This window comes from Triticum dicoccoides, chromosome 7A (genome assembly GCF_002162155.2).
Source record: "Triticum dicoccoides isolate Atlit2015 ecotype Zavitan chromosome 7A, WEW_v2.0, whole genome shotgun sequence".
Classification (NCBI taxonomy): domain Eukaryota; kingdom Viridiplantae; phylum Streptophyta; class Magnoliopsida; order Poales; family Poaceae; genus Triticum; species Triticum dicoccoides.
In genome coordinates, this window is record NC_041392.1 from 746,799,493 (window position 1) to 746,818,290 (window position 18,798).

Below are 18,798 nucleotides of genomic sequence, written 5' to 3' on the forward strand. Positions count from 1 at the left end.
GATTTACACACGCAAAACACTTAGGTTGACTTGACGAGCCTAGCATGTACAGACATGGCCTCGGAACACAAGAGACCGAAAGGTCGAGCATGAGTCGTATGGTAGATACGATCAACATGAAGATGTTCACCGATGATGACTAGTCCGTCTCACGTGATGATCGGACACGGCCTAGTTGACTCGGATCATGTAATCACTTAGATGACTAGAGGGATGTCTATCTGAGTGGGAGTTCACAAGATAAACTTAATTATCCTGAACATAGTCAAAAGGTCATCGCAAATTATGTCGTAGCTCGCGCTTCAGTTCTACTGTTTAGATATGTTCCTAGAGAAAATTTAGTTGAAAGTTGATAGTACTAATTATGCGGACTAGGTCCATAAACTGAGGTTTGTCCTCATTGCTTCGTAGAAGGCTTATGTCCTTAATACACCGCTCAGTGTGCTGAACCTCGAACGTTGTCTATGGATGTTGCGAACATCTGACATACACATTTTGATAACTACGTGATAGTTCAGTTAAACGGCTTAGAGTTGAGGCACCGAAGACGTTTTGAAACGTCGCGAAACATATGAGATGTTTCGAGGGCTGAAATTGGGATTTCAGGCTCGTGCCCACGTCAAGAGGTATAAGACCTCCAACGATTTTCTTAGCCTGCAAACTAAGGGAGAAAAGCTCAATTGTTGAACTTGTGCTCAGATTGTCTGAGTACAACAATCGCTTGAATCGAGTGGGAGTTGATCTTCCAGATGAAATAGTGATGGTTCTCCGAAGTCATTACCACCAAGCTGCTTGAGCTTCGTGATGAACTATAATATATCAGGGACATATATGATGATCCTTGAGATATTCGCGATGTTTGACACCATGAAAGTAGAGATCAAGAAGGAGCATCAATTGTTGATGGTTGGTGAAACCACTAGTTTCAAGAAGGGCAAGGGCAAAAAGGGATGCTTCATGAAACGGCAAATCAGCTGCTGCTCTAGTGAAGAAACCCAAGGTTGAACCCAAACCCGAGACTAAGTGCTTCTGTAATAAAGAGAACAGCCACTGGAGCAGAATTACCCTAGATACTTGGTAGATAAGAAGGCTGGCAAGGTCGATAGAAGTATATTGGATGTATTATGTTAATGTGTACTTTACTAGTACTCCTAGTAGCACCAGGGTATTAGATATCGGTTCGGTTGCTAAGTGTTAGTAACTCGAAATAAAATCTACGGAATAAACGGAGACTAGCTAAAGGTGAGATAACGGTATGTGTTGGAAGTATTTCCAAGGTTGATCAAATATCGTACGCTCCCTCTACCATCGAGATTGGTGTTTGCGTTGAGCATATACATGATTGGATTATGTCTATCGCAATACGGTTATTCATTTAAAGAGAATAATGGTTACTCTATTTATTTGAATAATACCTTCAATGGTCTTACACCTGAAATGAATGGTTTATTGAATCTCGATCGTAGTGATACACATGTTCATGCCAAAAGATAGTAATGATAGTACCACCTACTTGTGGCACTGCCACATAAGTCATATCGGTATAAAACGCATGAAGAAGCTCCATGTTGATGGATCTTTGGGCTCACTTGTTTTGAAAGGTTTGAGACATGCGACCCATGTCTATTGGTGTATATGCATGAAGAAACTCCATGCAAATGGACCGTTTGGACTCACTTGATTTTGAATCACTTGAGACATGCAAATCATACCACATGGGCAAGATGACTGAAAGCCTCGTTTTCAGTAAAATGGAACTAGAAAGCAACTTGTTGGAAGTAATACATTTTGATGTGTGCAATCCAGTGAGTGCTGAGGCATGTAGTGGATATCGTTATGTTCTTACTTCACAGATGATTTGAGTAGATGTTGACTATATTTACTTGATGAATCACGAGTCTGAATTATTGATAGGTTCAAGTAATTTCAGGGTGAAGTTGAAAGATCGTCGTGACAAGAGGATAAAATATCTATGATATGATCATAGAGATGAATATCTGAATTACGAGTTTGGCACAGAATTAAGACATTGTGGAAATTGTTTCACAACTAATACAGCCTGGAACACCGTAGTGTGATGGTGTGTCCGAACATCATAACTGCACCCTATTGGATATGATGCATACCATGATGTCTCTTATTGAATTACCACGATAGTTTATGGGTTAGGCATTAGAGACAACCACATTCACTTTAAATAGGGCACCATGTAATTCCGATGAGATGACACCATATGAACTATGGTTTAGAGAAACCTAAGCTGTCATTTCTTATAAGTTTGGGGCTGCGACGCTTATGTGAAAAAGTTTCAGGCTGATAAGCTCAAACCCAAAGCGGATAAATACATCTTCATAGGACACCCAAAACAGTTGGGTATACCTCCTGTCTCAGATTCGAAAGCAATAAGGGATTGTTTCTAGAATCAGGTCCTTTCTTGAGGAAAAGTTTCTCTCGAAAGAATTGAGTGGGAGGATGGTCGAGACTTGATGAGGTTATTGAACCGTCTCTTCAACTAGTGTGTGGCAGAGCACAGGGAGTTGTTCCTGTGACACCTACACCAATTGAAGTGGAAGCTTATGATAGTGATCATGAAACTTCAGATCAAGTCACTACCAAACCTCGTGGGATGACAAGGATGCATACTACTTCAGAGTGGTACGTAATCCTGTCTTGGAAGTCATGTTGCTAGACAACAATGAACCTACGAGCTATGGAGAAGCGATGGTGGGCCCGGATTCCGATAAATGGCTCGAGGCCATAAAATCCGAGAGAGGATCCATGTATGAAAACAAAGTGTAGACTTTGGCAGAACGGCTTGATGGTCGTAAGGCTGTTAGGTACATATGGATTTTAAAAGGAAGACGGCCAATGATGGTAGGTATCACCATTAAGAAAGCTCGACTTGTCGTTAAGATGTTTTCCGACAAGTTCAAGGAGTTGACTGCAATGAGACTTTCTCACTCGTAGCGATGCTAAGAGTCTGTTGGAATTATATTAGCAATTACTGCATTATTTGTGAAATCTTGCAGATAGGATGCCAAAAACCATTGTTTCCTCGACGATTTTTTAGGAAAGGTTGTATGTGATACAACCGGAAGGTTTTGTTAATCCTGAAAGATGCTAATAAGTATGCAAAGCTCCAGCAATCCTTCTAAGGACTGGAGTAAGCATCTCGGAGTTGGAATGTATGCTTTGATAAGATGATCAAAGTTTTGGGTGTATACAAAGTTTATGAGAAACTTGTATTTCCAAAGAAGTGAGTGGGAGCACTATAGAATTTCTGATAAGTATATGTTGACATATTGTTGATCAGAAATGACGTAGAATTTCTGGAAAGCATATAGGGTTATTTGAAAGCATTTTTCAATGGAAAGCCTGGATTAAGCTACTTGAACATTGAGCATCAAGATCTATAAGGATAGATCAAAATTCTTAATGGTACTTTCAAATGAGCACATACCTTGACATGATCTTGAAGGTGTTCAAGATGGACCAGTCAAAGAAGGAGTTCTTGCCTGAGTTGTAAGGTATGAAGTTAAGACTTAAAGCTCGACCACGGCAGAAGAAAGAGGAAGGACGAAGGTCGTCCCCTATGCTTTTGTCATAGGCTCTATACGGTATGCCATGCTGTGTACCGCACCTGAAGTGTGCCTTGCCATGAGTCGGTCAAGGGGTACAAGAGTGATCCAAGAATGGATCACAGGACAGCGGGCAAAGTTATCCTTAGTAAATAGTGGACTAAGGAATTTTCTCGATTATGGAGGTGGTAAAAGAGTTCGTCGTAAAGGGTTACACCGATGCAAACTTTGACACTAATCCAGATTATTCTGAGTAGTAAACTGGATTCGTATAGTAGAACAGTTATTTGGAATAGCTCCAAATAGAACGTGGTAGCTGCATCTGGGAGATGACATAGAGATTTGTAAAGCACATACGGATCTGAAAGATTCAGACCCGTTGACTATAACATCTCTCACAAGCATAACATGATCAAACCCATAACTCATCGAGTGTTAATCACATGGTAATGTGAACTAGATTATTGACTCTAGTAAACTCTTTGGGTGTTACTCACATGGGGATGTGACCTTGAGTGTTAATCACATATTGATGTGAACTGGATTATTGACTCTAGTGCAAGTGGGAGACTGTTGGAAATATGCCCTAGAGGCAATAATAAATTAGTTATTATTATATTTCCTTGTTCATGATAATCCTTTATTATCCATGCTAGAATTGTATTGATAGGAAACTCAGATACATGTGTGGATACATAGACAACACCATGTCCCTAGTAAGCCTGTAGTTGACTAGCTCGTTGATCAATAGATGGTTACGGTTTCCTGACCATGGACATTGGATGTCATTGATAACGGGATCACATCATTAGGAGAATGATGTGATGGACAAAGACCCAATCCTAAGCCTAGCACAAGATCATGTAGTTCGTATGCTAAAGCTTTTCTAATGTCAAGTATCATTTCCTTAGACCATGAGATTGTGCAACTCCCGGATATCGTAGGAGTGCTTTGGGTGTGCCAAACGTCACAACGTAACTGGGTGGCTATAAAGGTACACTACAGGTATCTCCGAAAGTGTCTGTTGGGTTGGCACGAATCGAGACTGGGATTTGTCACTCCGTGTAAACGGAGAGGTATCTCTGGGCCCACTCGGTAGGATATCATCATAATGTGCACAATGTGATCAAGGAGTTTATCACGGGATGATGTGTTACGGAACGAGTAAAGAGACTTGCCGGTAACGAGATTGAACAAGGTATCGGGATACCGACGATCGAATCTCGGGCAAGTATTGTACCGCTAGACAAAGAGAATTGTATACGGGATTGATTAAGTCCTTGACATCGTGGTTCATCCGATGAGATCATCATGGAACATGTGGGAGCCAACATGGGTATCCAGATCCCGCTGTTGGTTATTGACCGGAGAGTCATCTCGGTCATGTCTGCATGTCTCCCGAACCCGTAGGGTCTACACACTTAAGGTTCGGTGACGCTAGGGTTATAGAGATATTAGTATGCGGTAACCCGAAAGTTGTTCGGAGTCCCGGATGAGATCCTGGACGTCACGAGGAGTTCCGGATGGTCCGGAGGTAAAGATTTATATATGGGAAGTCTTGTTTTGGTCGCCGAAAAGTTTCACGCATTATCGGTATTGTACCGGGAGTGCCGAAAGGGGTCCGGGGGTCCACCAAGGGGGTCTACCTGCCCCGGGGGGGCACATGGGCTGTAGGGGTGTGCGCCTTGGCCTATATGGGCCAAGGGCACCAGCCCCAAGAGGCCCATGCGCCAAGAGATAAGGGAAAGAAAGAGTCCTAAAGGGGAAGGCACCTCCTAGGTGCCTTGGGGAGGATGGACTCCTTCCTGGCTGCACCCTTCCTTGGAGGAAGGGCCAAGGCTGCGCCCCCCCCCCCTCTCTCTTGGCCCTATATATAGTGGGGGGAAGGGAGGGCAGCCGAACCTAAGCCCTGGCGCCTCCCTCTCCCTCCCATGACACATCTCCCTCCTCCCGCAGCGCTTGGCGAAGCCCTGTTGGAATCCCGCTACTTCCACCACCACGCCGTCGTGCTGCTGGATCTCCATCAACCTCTCCTCCCCCCTTGCTGGATAAATAAGGAGGAGACGTCTCTGCTCCATACGTGTGTTGAACGCGGAGGTGCCATCCGTTCGGCGCTAGGATCATCGGTGATTTGGATCACGACGAGTACGACTCCATCAACCCTGTTCTCTTGAACGCTTCCGCGCGCGATCTACAAGGGTATGTAGATCTACTCCTCCCTCGTTGCTAGATGACTCCATAGATAGATCTTGGTGACACGTAGGAAAATTTTGAATTTATGCTACGTTCCCCAACAAACCCAACCGACACTTTCGGAGATACCCGTAGTATACCTTTATAGTCACCCAGTTACCTTGTGACATTTGGTACACCCAAAGCACTCCTACGGTATCCGGGAGTTACACGATCTCATGGTCTAAGGAAAAGATACTTGACATTGGGAAAACTCTAGCAAACGAACTATACGATCCTATGCTATGTTTAGGATTGGGTCTTGTCCATCACATCATTCTCCTAATGATGTGATCTCGTTATCAATGACATCCAATGTCCATAGTCAGGAAACCATGACTATCTGTTGATCAACGAGCTAGTCAACTAGAGGCTTACTAGGGACATGTTGGTGTCTATTATTCACACATGTATTACGATTTCCGGATAACACAATTATAGCATGAATAAAGACAATTATCATGAACAAGGAAATATAATAATAATGCTTTTATTATTGCCTCTAGGGCATATTTCCAACAGCTAGGACTCGGGTGTGGGCTCATGAAGGTGGGGGCTTTGGTCGCCGGCTGGATTTCTGCAGCTACTCGCGGCGGCTTTCATGTTGTGTAGAGTGCCCCTTGTATCTTTAGGGCATTTCCTGTTTTTGGTGTTCGCGTCGGAGGAGCGGCGTGGCATCTGGCACGTCGACAACGGCGAGTCTCAGCGGCATGGAGCAGTAGGGGTATCGCCGGTGGGCGTGTGATGATGGACGAGCGCAGGATGGTGGCGCTGTCTGGCGTCGTGGTGGCGTCGATGGCAGAGAGGCCTGGCACGGTTCATGCAACAGTACAACTCTTAAGATGGATTGATGGTACGTGGCTGCGGCGGCCTCATACCTGGCAGGGGGCCTGGTTGAAGAGCACGCCGGACTGGTGGGTGCCCATACCCGGAAGGAGTCCTGGTTGGGACCTTCGGTCTCAGATGTTAGGTTTGGCTGCGAGGTCTGTTTGGTATTAGGCCCAGACCATCAGCGCCCCTTCATCAGTTAGATAGGAGTAGCGACAGAGGTTGCGAAGATGGTGGCTTTGGTCTTACTGTTGTACGACTTTGTAAGGTCTTGTGTTATTAATCAATAAAGTGGCCATATGCATCGTCCAGATGCAGAGGCCGGGGGTATTCCTCCTTTTCGAAAAAAAACCTAACAATCACCCCCTAATCCAAACATCCGACATTTTACTCGACGAGACACGCAGACGATCACCTCTTCATCTTGTTCCGTTGATCGCCTCCAGTGACGCGACTTACCGGATCATAACTTCTCTCGTCTTGCAATGATGGTCATAGCTTCATCGCCATCTCTTTTCATGCCGACTTGTTGACTGAAACCAACGATTATCCAGACTACCAGCCACGCTGCCACATCTTAGCGTGTTACATGCAGACTAAACGCATAGCCTCATGCAGGAATTCAACTTAACTGGTGCACGTCCATCTTCACGTTGATCTTCATCTTCTCGTCGGTTGCTTGTGCACGGGGAGACACATCTTTTCACCCGCCACATCTTCAATCTCATCTCTTTGTCGTTGGTGACACAACTTACCAAACGACACTTCCTTTCCAGTGGCAACGCAACTCGCCATATACGTGCAACTCAACTTCACCATATATGAACTCGCCGGAACTCCACGATCACGAACGGAAACGCAAGGCACAATTTCCTTTTTCCATCGGCTTTCACTTTCAATTCTCCTCCACCAGTGACGCATCTCAACTGCAGCAGAAGACTCACACACCTGAGCTCTTGGACGCACCTTACAAAAACTCATGTGCACACCTCAATGACGGCTCGCAACTTTGTCGCCTCTTCCTCGCTCCCCCTGAACGACGATCTTGACGAGATCTTCTAGCACCGCACCTCGGCACAACTGCTCCCGTCAACGATCTCCTTCCACCGCCTTGTCGACGACAACCTGTCGCCCTCCTCCGGGTCGTTCTACCCGTTGCCACGCTCGCGACAGAACCTCACCGCCTTCTCGTCACCGCTCCGCCGAACGACAACTGCCCGACCCTCCACGTCGATGCACCACCCAGCGAATATGTCGCCCGCTCCTCCTCGTCGCTGCACCACTCAGCGACTATATGGCCTGGTCCTCGTCGCTACACCAGCGTCGCTACAACAACGACTCTATTGCCCGCCCCGTGGCGCTAGCAGGGTTGCCATCCCAGGGCAAGCGCGGATTCAATCGAACCTTGCTCTGATACCAATTGTTGCACGTGTCGTGCCTCGTAATTTTCTTTATTGCTTTTCTCGTTTTCTCTCGGTGTTACAAAACTCACGCAACACCCGTGCATATATACACGCACGGACGCCTTAGCTAGCCACACACAAATCCTATTCGAACACCAACTCCAAATACCATACGCCAAAGCTAGCTCTAACCGGACTGGCGAAGGCCCATACTTTTCTAATTACCGGCCACGCTGATCGCACTTCATACTAATCCTAACAGGACTCAAACATGAGTATACGTACTGGTAATCTCAAACTTACCTAATTAATACTAACTTATGTTTGGATTACCTAACAGGCGGCGCTGCGTACGTGGACTGTAATTTTCCTTTTTTAGGGCTTTGCCCAACTGGATTATCTGGGCACGGCCCATTAGCCCATTTGACGTGAATCATCTGAGAATAATTAGGGGCGTTCAGAAATCAGAAATCAGAACAGAGCCGGTTCAGTGACTTTCACTCCAACAATACAAGAAAAAAAAACCGGCTCAGTTACTGCAGTTATCAACAATTCTTCCCTGATTGAATTCTACCCTGATCCAGCCGGTTCTGTGTATGGTGTAATGTGCGGTCAGTGTCTCTTTCCTCTTGTTATGAACAATTGCTACGAAATTCATGTTGTACGAGTATCGAAGTTTGCAAAAAATTGAGACCATGTAAATGTCAGCCCCTCTTCTCAATGGAGCTTCCCGATGCAAATTCTGTGCTACGAAGGCTATCATCTTCACAAGTCAGCAGGAGAAGGAGCTTTTGCCTTTGAGAATGACAGAACAAACTACTGAACCTGAAACTGAATATTCTTCTTCCCTCTCAACTGAATCCTTGATTATTTTTGCTAAGAACAACAACATGGGTGTAAGTGTAGCTGCAACTTCAACTCTGCTCTCTTATTTCTTGCGAGATCATGAACTGAGTACACATCCATATGATCAAACCATCACATAAGTACAACGGCAAGAGTTGCAGACAAGTAAGATGCCGAGCACATTGCTAACAGTTACGTGGGATTAACTGCTTTCTGAATAAGCTAACACCATGGTTCCATGTATATCAGACCCCATATGCGTATATACATCACAGCAACTGGTATCTTAATTGCCAAAATCATGCATGAAGCTATAGTGGAAGGAAGCACATTGCTAAAAGCTAGGTGTATCACGAGTGGAGGTTAACTGCTTTGTGAATAAGTTGACAGTATCGAGATCCTAAGTAACATCAGTACCATATCCAAAGAATCCAACTTCAGTATGCAGGAAATGACAGCACTGTAAGAAAATCTTGCTAGTGCCCAGTAGCAGCAGAAGAAAATGCCAACCACTCCATCTAAAAAAAAGCCAACCACCGAAAACGAAACTGACCAAATCCATTATTTACAGTGGTTGCTCCTCTGCAAACGCTGACCACCCACAGTGACCATGCAGTGGATATATCAGATTTTCTTTTTCTTATGTGATTTCCCACAGCCCATAAGCCTATTTGTCTGTCATGGACCTTTTTTTTTTGCAAGATGTCTGCAAATGCCAAATCTCACTTATTGCCAGTAGTGGTTAGCCCTTGCCAATGTATGTGAGTTGCAGCCTAGTGCTCCCTCCGTCCCAAAATAAGTGCTCAACATTGCACTAACTTTAGTAAAGTGACTCAACATTGCACTAACTTTAGTACAAAGTTAGTATAAAGTTGAATCACTTATTTTGGGACGGAGGGAGTAGCTAGCAAGGGTGGAAGCGGTTTTTCTTCTTTTTTCCCCTCCTAAATGCCAGGTTTTTCCTCTTCATTCAACCCCATTTTAGTGTATTTTGTTATGTTTATAAAATTTCCACTTTTTCATATTTGATACTTATATTATATTATTTTTTTCATAATTTTTTCTTTTCCCTTTTCTAAAAATGTATATGTTTTTCCATAAAAAAATGAGTGAACCCTTTCGTACTTGATGATAATTTTCTAAATCATGTGTTTACTTTTTAAATGTCTGCATTTTTTACAATGATATGTACATTTTTTATATGTCATTATTTGTTTCCAAAAAGCTGCACATACAAAATATGTAAATTTCATGGACATCTTTATACCCGACAAATTCTTTTAAATATCATGGAAATTTGGTTTTGAATGGTACTGACATTTCTCTAAAAATGTATGAGTATAATTTATAAAAGAAAAAACTACCAAAGACCAAATTGGGCCAACCCAGTTTCGTTTTTTCCATCAAGTTCACTCGTTCCGCTTCGTTCGCTGCTTTAGCTTGGTTTTTCTTTTTTACGGGTTTTCTTTACTTCCTCACTAGTTTCTCCTGTTTTATATTTTTTATATTTTTTTCTTCATTTTTCTTTGTTTTCACTGGTTTATTTGTTTTTCTTTGGACTTTTGTTTCTTTCTCGCTTTTCACTGGTTTTTTAAATCTTTTATTCCCCCTTTCCTCATTTTTCTACAATTATATTTGTTCATTTCTTGTTTTGCTTCCGATTTCTTAGTTTGCTTCTAGGTTTTTCACTGCTTCATTCTTTTCGTTGGTTTTGTTTGGTTTTTTTCCTTTTCTTTCTTTTCTTTTCATTGGTTTCTTCATTTTCTTTGTTGATTTTCATCAGTTTCTTTATCGGTTTTCACTGTATTTCACGCAGCCACACTTGTTTCTTTGATTTCCATTATTTCTTTTTTGGGTTTAATTGTTTTTCAATTTTTCTTCGTTTCATTTAGTTTTCATTCCAGATTTTTTTCTATACCTGAAGAACATTTCTCTAATACATTTTTAGCCCTTTGAATTACATGTTTAATATTTTTTGAAGTACACGTCAAAAAATTCTGTACACATTTTTCAGAAAAAAAGGAATTGCTTAATTAAAAAATATCAACCACAAGATTTACATTTCAATACATGGTCAATATTTTTTCTATATACATTTTCACATTTGTTAAATGATGGATGAAAAAATTTCAACTACAAGCTTGACATATTTTTAATTCATGGTTAACGTGTTTTCTATACACAGCTAATTTTTTTCGAGTGTTTGAAAATCTTTTTCCCCATGCAATATTAACATTCTTTTAGTACATGGTCAACATTTTTTCTATAAAAATTTCATATTTTTATAATTTATTAGTGGAATTTTCAAAAACCATATTTATTTATTTTAAATACTTGATCAACATTTTTAAATACATAATCAACTATTTTCGCACACGTTGTATATTTTTTCATATACATGAGAAATATTTTGTCTATACACATTTCAAACCCATGGTTAACATTTTTATTCAAATGTTTTATGTAAAGTTCTTTTGTAATATATTTGTTAAGAATATTTGAAGGGCTAAACAAATGTAAAAAAGGCAGAATCAAAAACAAAAAACACAAGCCTGTGGGTACGAGATATATATAAACAAACCACCTGCCTTACGCTCTTTGTCGCAGAAAAACGCTGCCAGACTGAGCTAGTCCACTGGGTGCTGTAGCAAAATTGGATGAGTTTTCTAGCGATCATACCAGCTGAAAAAATTGGATGAGTTTGCAGCGAATCCAACCAACCACTGTAGCAAAAAGAACAAGGCCACAGTTACAAACAAAATAAGATATACTTCAGAGACAATTTTAGAAAACATGAAATTTTCATAATTTCAAACATCTTTTAAAAACTTGAACATTCAAAAAATCCTATAATTTTAATTCCAAAACAACTTCTGAAACTTCAAACAGTTTTTGAAGTTCGGAAACAATTTTTTAATGCAAATGTTGTTGAAAATTATGAATTATTTGAAAACCCGAACAGTTTTCTAGTTTGCGAAATAATACGAAAACACGAACATTTTTTCAAATTTGCGAATAAACATTTTCTTCAAATTTGTGAACATTTTCTTAAAACACGAACAATATTTGAAATTTGTGAACAAGTTTTGAACATTTTCTGAAATTTGTGATTTTTTGTGAAAAAAGCTAGAAGAAAATAAAAAAACATAATAAAGGGGAAAACCAATAGAGAAAGCAACAATAAAAGACCTGTGCTAAGCGTCGACAGTTTGATGCAGTGTACGCCATATAGGAAACACCACAAATAGACGTGCCTGAATGTCTATCACAAAGTTTGCTCTAATAACAAATCCGTTTTATTCTTGGTCTGAAAAAAATGCAATCAGAGCAGAGATGATCGGTTCATTTATTTGGTAATGTATGAATCCTTTGTTGGTTAGTCGGATTTGTTAGAGTTATATTTATGGTGGCCTTTGGCCTTTTGCATTCTGGCCTATGGCCTTCCCTGTACATGTATATATGATGGCGTTTGCCTGCTGATAATACTAAGTTGCATATTCCCTAACATGATTAACATTTACGAGCAGTAGTTGTTCCCTTTGAATTGAATGCCACTTCGACCCGAGAGCACCTCTTCCGTCCGTCGGCGGCAGCAACAGCACACTGATCGGATCCCTGCACCCCCCGCCTGGGGCCGTCGCCTTGCAGTCTTGCCAACCCCAACTCGACCTAAGAGAGCGGCTCCTCCATCCGCTGGCACCGCAGCCGCCTCAGCCCGTCGCCTTGCAACCTCGGCCGCCCCCATTGCCGTTGCCAGGAGATGCAGCAGCTCCGTTCTCCTCTGGCCAGATGCGCTCTTGCATCCCGCATTGGCCACCTGATCGGTCGGGTGGGCACTCGCAATGATGGAGACGAGGAGAGAGGAGGAGAGACAGGGGTGGCGGCGGCGGCTGGAGAGGATGAGCGGGAGGAAGGAGAGGTGGTGGCGAGGCATGGCCAGGGTTGTGCCCCGGCCTCGAGGAGGACGGGGGATAGGTGGGAGGAGGACACGGGATTGGTGGGTGAATCATCCATGATGGGCGCGGTTAATGTATTTTTCACGCAAGGCGCAGGGGACGCACACACAGCACACACATTGTCAAGCTAGGCCCACGAGAGACGAAGGCCCACCTGTCATCCGCCTGAGCAAGAAAGAGTGGTGTGGATTTTTGACAGCGGGGTGAAAAACCTCCAGCGAGGCACATCGAGCGAACAAGGTCAAAAGCGGGATGCAGGTGCCCTCGCTAGGCGGGTTGCCTAGCGTGGTTTATATGTTCGATGAAGTTATGAAGCAAGCAGAATCTGATTGCTCTACATGGAAATGCTCAGTTCAGTCCATGCCCGCTGCTGCATAAGATACGTGATTCATCCAGTTAGTACGACCCAAGGTTGCCAAGTTTCAATCTCTTGAGAGTTGAGTTGACAACATAATGTGTTTCAGTTGACAATATATTTCTCGATTCATTTGAATCATCATTCTTTAAACTTGTAGCTCCGTAGGTTTCTCTCATCTGAACAAGATTCCCTCTATGTCTTGAGGCTTTTGCAGCAGCTGCGGAGATATCACAGTTCACAGCAGTAACATGGGTGCTTCCTCCAAACCCCTCTATCTTCTACTGTTCTACTGTATTGATTTTTGTTAACGCTGGCCACCGTCGTGCAAGGGCGGGTACGACTGACCCCTCTATCTTCTACTCCCTCCGTCCGAAAATACTTGTCATCAAAATGAATAAAAGGGAATGTATCTAGATGTATTTTAGTTCTAGATACATCTCTTTTTATCCATTTTGATGACAAGTATTTTCGGACGGAGGGAGTACTGTTCTACTTTATACAGAACATATTATTCTGTATAAAGTTCTTGAAGCAAGTAAAGTATGCAGCATGCGCTCCACTTGAAAATGCTGGCTTTTGCTTCAGTCCTGCCCCCTTCCTCCTCCATAGATTACGCGTACCGAAAGCTGGTGAGTTAATTTCTTGAAAGTTCAACTGGTGATATAATATGTTTCTTTGTATGCACACTATACGCCCTCATCTCTTGAGAGTTAGGCTACCCGCGAGCTCCAAACCCCCTTTTCTTCCTCTGGACCTTGGACGTAGAGCTATGCAGGTATCAATTTATTTTGATTTCTTGGCACCAAGTGTTAACCAAGCGTTAACTGCGAGGATGGTTCTCTAGATAAGATTAGTATGTGGTGTCAGGGTGAGTTGATTCTTCGTCTGGGAGATGATTGTTCATTCAGGTTAAGATGCGGAGCAATGACAGGCTGACATGAGCAGTTGCTTATTCAAAGCGTCTCCAAGATTTACTTGAGGAAAAGGGTTTGGTTTTGTAACTTCAGTTTACAAGTCCCTGTGGTTTACTACTATTTTTTAGGTTTAATTTAGTAAAATATCACCAGTTAATTGTTACCTTGACTCTGCTCAAAACACAAGAAACCTTAGTGCTGCATTAATAGCAGGAGATATGGTTTGCACTAAAACTAATCATGTTATGTCACACCTATATACTACTACAAGCTCTCAAGTATTTTGGACTCCAGATATTAATGGGTTTTGCAGCTAAAACAGGGACCCGTATGCCAACCTGTATGTCTATGCACTTGTCTGCAATCCTACATCTCTGCAAGAGCTCTAGCCTCTACACGCCGCAGTGGTGGCCTACTTCCTTGGTCTTGCGTCCATTGAAGTGGACCAGTCGTGGTTAGCCAGATCAAGTGCAGTCCGTCTGGAGTCCAAACGCGGTGACGGACGCGCAACCCCTGCGATGGCGCTCCGCGACCATGGACGCACCATGGGCATCCTCGGACGCGAACATGGCGCGTTGTGCCCGCCGTGCGAGGCAGCGAGGGTGGGAGGGGGTGGGAGGCGGCGGCGGCCCTCATGGCCGTGGATGTCGGCGAGGCGGAGTTGCGTTCTCCGGCGCCCCGTATGCTGCACCAGTCCATGTGCCGCATCCGCTTCATGATGGATGTCACCGGCTCGTCCCAGGACGGATCCATCATCGATATCACATCCACCAGCACCCAACAGGTTCCGGGCTCCGACGAGGAAGAGTAGGGCATGGGAGACGGTGGCGCCTTGAGTCCCCTAAGCCGGCTCGTGTCCGATGCCCTACCCTAGCTTGCTGGCAACCGGACCAACAATATGGGGAGTGCAGCCTGCTGCCGGACATGGGCATGGCGGAGCCGGACGAGCTCCACTTAAAGATCACTTTACGTTGTATGTAGGAATATGGATCTGAGGTTTCTAATTTGAGGTATCCGAATGTGGAATGCATTAATTGAGGCATGATCGGCCAGTGTCAGCGGACGCGCCCGGACGCATCCTCGGGTGTTTGAGGGGTCGGATTTGCCAAGTCCGGCTGTAGATGTTGTTAGTGGCACCAATCATCCATGCCACTAGCCTCTATGCAGTATTAAGCAGAATGTTCCACAAAATTTTAAAAATTCAGCGCATTTACCAAAAATAAAACCCAAGAACGACAAGATAGCATGCATATTTAAAACACAAGTATAATGAAAGAACACACATTAACAGAAGGAGGAATTTACATATTTAAAACAACTGAGGCAACATGCATATTTTCTAAGCAGATATGAAAACATGATAACCATGATCCTTAGTTATCATGAAAAGCAGAGGGATCTGCTTCAACGAGTTTATAAGAACACCACATAGTCTAAGTGGCTTGACAACACAAAAATAAAGCCGCTACAGATTCACAACAAATCAGGAGGCAAACTTTGGCTAAACCAACCATGTGAGTAAGAACCTCTAAAATGTGTCCATCTAATATGCGTGTAAGTAAAACTACCGAGGATACTCTGCAGACAATATGAACTCTTGTTCCATACTATACCGTCTGATCGACCTGTTTGTGTTGCTTTCAACTTCTTCAGATGGAAATGCATTATCTAAAGCATGATCCTTGGATGTGCGTGTGCCTTCAAGTGTCATCTCCACTTGTCTCATCGTGGGCCGATCCTCTCTTCTTAACTTTATGCATGCAACTGCAACAGAGGCCACTTCTTTGACTTCTTTGCCACCTTCCTCGATAACTTGTGGGTCTAATATCTGGAGCAAATTGTCTTCTTCAAACAAGTTAACAAAATGTTCAACAAAACCGACTTCATCTTTGTCCGAAGACCACGAATATGAAAATGGTTTCTTCCTTGTTAACAGTTCTACCAGGACAACCCCAAAGCTATAAACATCACTCTTCTCCGTGAGCCGTCCTGTGTAAAAGTACATAGGATCCCAGTACCCTCTCGTGCCTTGAGCCCTTGTAGCAACACCAGATATATCGACTGGAATATTCTTTGATGCTCCAAAATCTGCTACTTTTGTTGTGAGAGTGTCATCTAGAAGTATGTTGGCAGACTTAACATCTCTATGGATGATAGGTGTTGAAGCGGCTGTGTGAAGATATGCGAGGGATTTTGCTGCCTCCATGGCTATCCTCAACCTGTGATCCCAAGACAATGATTTTGGGCCTTCGAGATGAAGATGCTCATAAAGGGTCCCATTGGATATGAACTCATAGACCAATATTGGGACTTCAGTTTCAAGACAACAACCATAGAGTTTTACTACATTTCTATGGTTGATTTGTGATAGAATAACCACCTCATTGATAAACTCGTTGATCTCCTTCTGCACCATTCTGTTTGGCTTCTTGACGGCTACAACATGTTGGTTCGGTAAAATACCTTTGTAAACTGTACCATGCCCTACACCACCAACCTCAAGATCTTTGTGAAAATTGTGTGTTGCCTTCTCTAGCTCTTTCAAGGTCATGATCATACTTTCTGCAATACTGGCACTCTGAGAAATCAACTGCTGCAACAACTGACCATGATTTTTCTCGAAGAATTTCCGTTTTAACTTGTTTGCCCTGATATCTTTTATGCCTTCCCATCTTGCGACCACTACCATGATTATCGCAATGCCCATCACTACACAGGCGACTATTTCAAGTACAAGTGCACTTTTCGCGGTCATGAATTCCTTTTGAGCTGTAGACATAAATTTCAGTGGATTAATGCTAGAGAAACAGGCATGCGAAATTAACATGACAATGATCAGAGTATCACATACCTTCTTTTGTGCACCCGCCGTCGACAAGGTATGGGTTGCCGATGTAGCCACCATCACACTGGCAATAGTAGCCTCTGTTCCAAGATATATAATGGCTGTGCTTGCTGGAGCAGATGCCGGTAGCTACCTCAACAGGCTTGGCGTTGGCGTCGGCCTCGGGTAAGCCTGCCAGCGGCAACAACGCCCAGTGTAAAACGACAGGAACTATGGGAGCAAACCTTGAGTTTGGTTGAAGCGATTGTAGCCGCAGATCCGAGATGAGGTGGTTGTCGAACCAGCCTTCCTCCGCGATCAGCCCGTATGCACTGGTAGAAAAAGAGTCTATAGTCCCGGTTTGTAAGGGCCTTTAGTCCTGGTTCCTGAACCGGGACTAAAGTGTCGGTACTAATGCCCTGTACCTTTAGTCCCGGTTCAATCCAGAACCGGGACTGACGGCCCTCCACGTGGGCAGTGCGCAGAGCCCAGGCAGGAGACCCTTTGGTCTCGGTTGGTGACACCAACCGGGACCAATAGGCATCCACGCGTCAGCATTTATGTGGCTGGAGTTTTTGTTTTTTTTTTGAAGGGGGAGGGGGGTTTGGGGGTTTTGGGGGGTTAATTTAGGTGTTTCATATATTATGTTAGCTACCTATAATTAATAGAGAGAAGTGTCCTCTCTTAAGTCCGTGCTTGGTCGACGCTACGTACTATACATACGTATAGAGAGGACTAGACACGCTAGTTAGCTAGTAAGCAAACGAAGGAAACAGAAGATCGTCATGAACATATATGCATACAGAGAGAAGTGATATCGACCACCTCTCCTTCTCCGAGAGATTGGTCGAACAACAAGTTCTCGTATATCTATCCGACACTACCGGCTACATATATACAATAATTATCTCTTACAAATATAATCATACGGACTCATGGTCCACATAGTATTCTTCGTCTTCAGCGATCACTTGGTCAAGAAAGAATGCCGCCAATTCCTCTTGAATTGCTCGCATGCGAGCTGGTGCTAGGAGTTCATCCCGCTTCCGAAACATCTAATTTGAAGAAGGGGGTCAATACATATATATATGAATGAATGAAACTCAGTACAAATGATGGTAATAAAATAAAATTGTGAATGTTGTTATTTACGTACTTCATATTGTTCGTCAGAGTACCCGCCCCGCTCACAGGTCGTGTGGCGGATGGACTCGCAGATGTAGTATCCACAGAAATCATTCCCTTTTTCCTGCCACAACCACTTTACAAGAAATAGAGGTCAATCAAACTGATAAGCAAGAATGCTAAATGGTATTGATGAAACTAGCGCTTGAATCACTAGGAGATGCGCGGAACATGCTACTATAGTACTTACTTTCGGGTGTCTAAATTCCAGCTCCTTCGGCAGTCACCGTTCTGGTGAATTTTCTCCAAACCCTGTCGGACAAAGAAAACAACTACTTGATATCAGGAAATGAACAAAGTTGCTGATATGGTGGATAATGATCGATTTAACTTACTTCTTGAGGATTTCAGTCATGTCCGCATACTCCTGGGGATCTTTTCGTTTAGAGTCCAAGACGGTTACTACTCCCTGCTCAAGTCTAATCTCTAGGAGAATATAGTGGAAACTGCACACGCATGCATAACTCATCAATTACATTAATATAATACTCTTTCCTTACAACTTCAAGTGAGTGTTACTGTCTTGTGCATATTCGGTTTCCCTTATATATTAGTCCAGGATTTCAGTCATGTCCGCATACTCCTGGGGATCTTTTCGTTTAGAGTCCAAGACGGTTACTACTCCCTGCTCAAGTCTAATCTCTAGGAGAATATAGTGGAAACTGCACACGCAT

At 43.3% G+C, this 18,798-nt stretch overlaps 1 protein-coding gene across 1 annotated transcript in view; it reads right to left on the reverse strand.

Moving 5' to 3' along the window:
* Positions 1-15,679: 15,679 nt before the first annotated feature.
* LOC119334196 (putative wall-associated receptor kinase-like 16) overlaps positions 15,680-18,798 on the reverse strand; it is a 15,228-nt gene continuing 12,109 nt past the window's right edge. The window contains exons 3-4 of the mRNA XM_037606801.1: positions 16,967-17,131; positions 15,680-16,884 (exon numbers count right to left, since the gene is read on the reverse strand). Of these exons, the coding sequence (XP_037462698.1) occupies positions 15,680-16,884; positions 16,967-17,131 (1,370 nt within the window). The remainder of the gene's footprint in view (positions 16,885-16,966; positions 17,132-18,798) is intronic.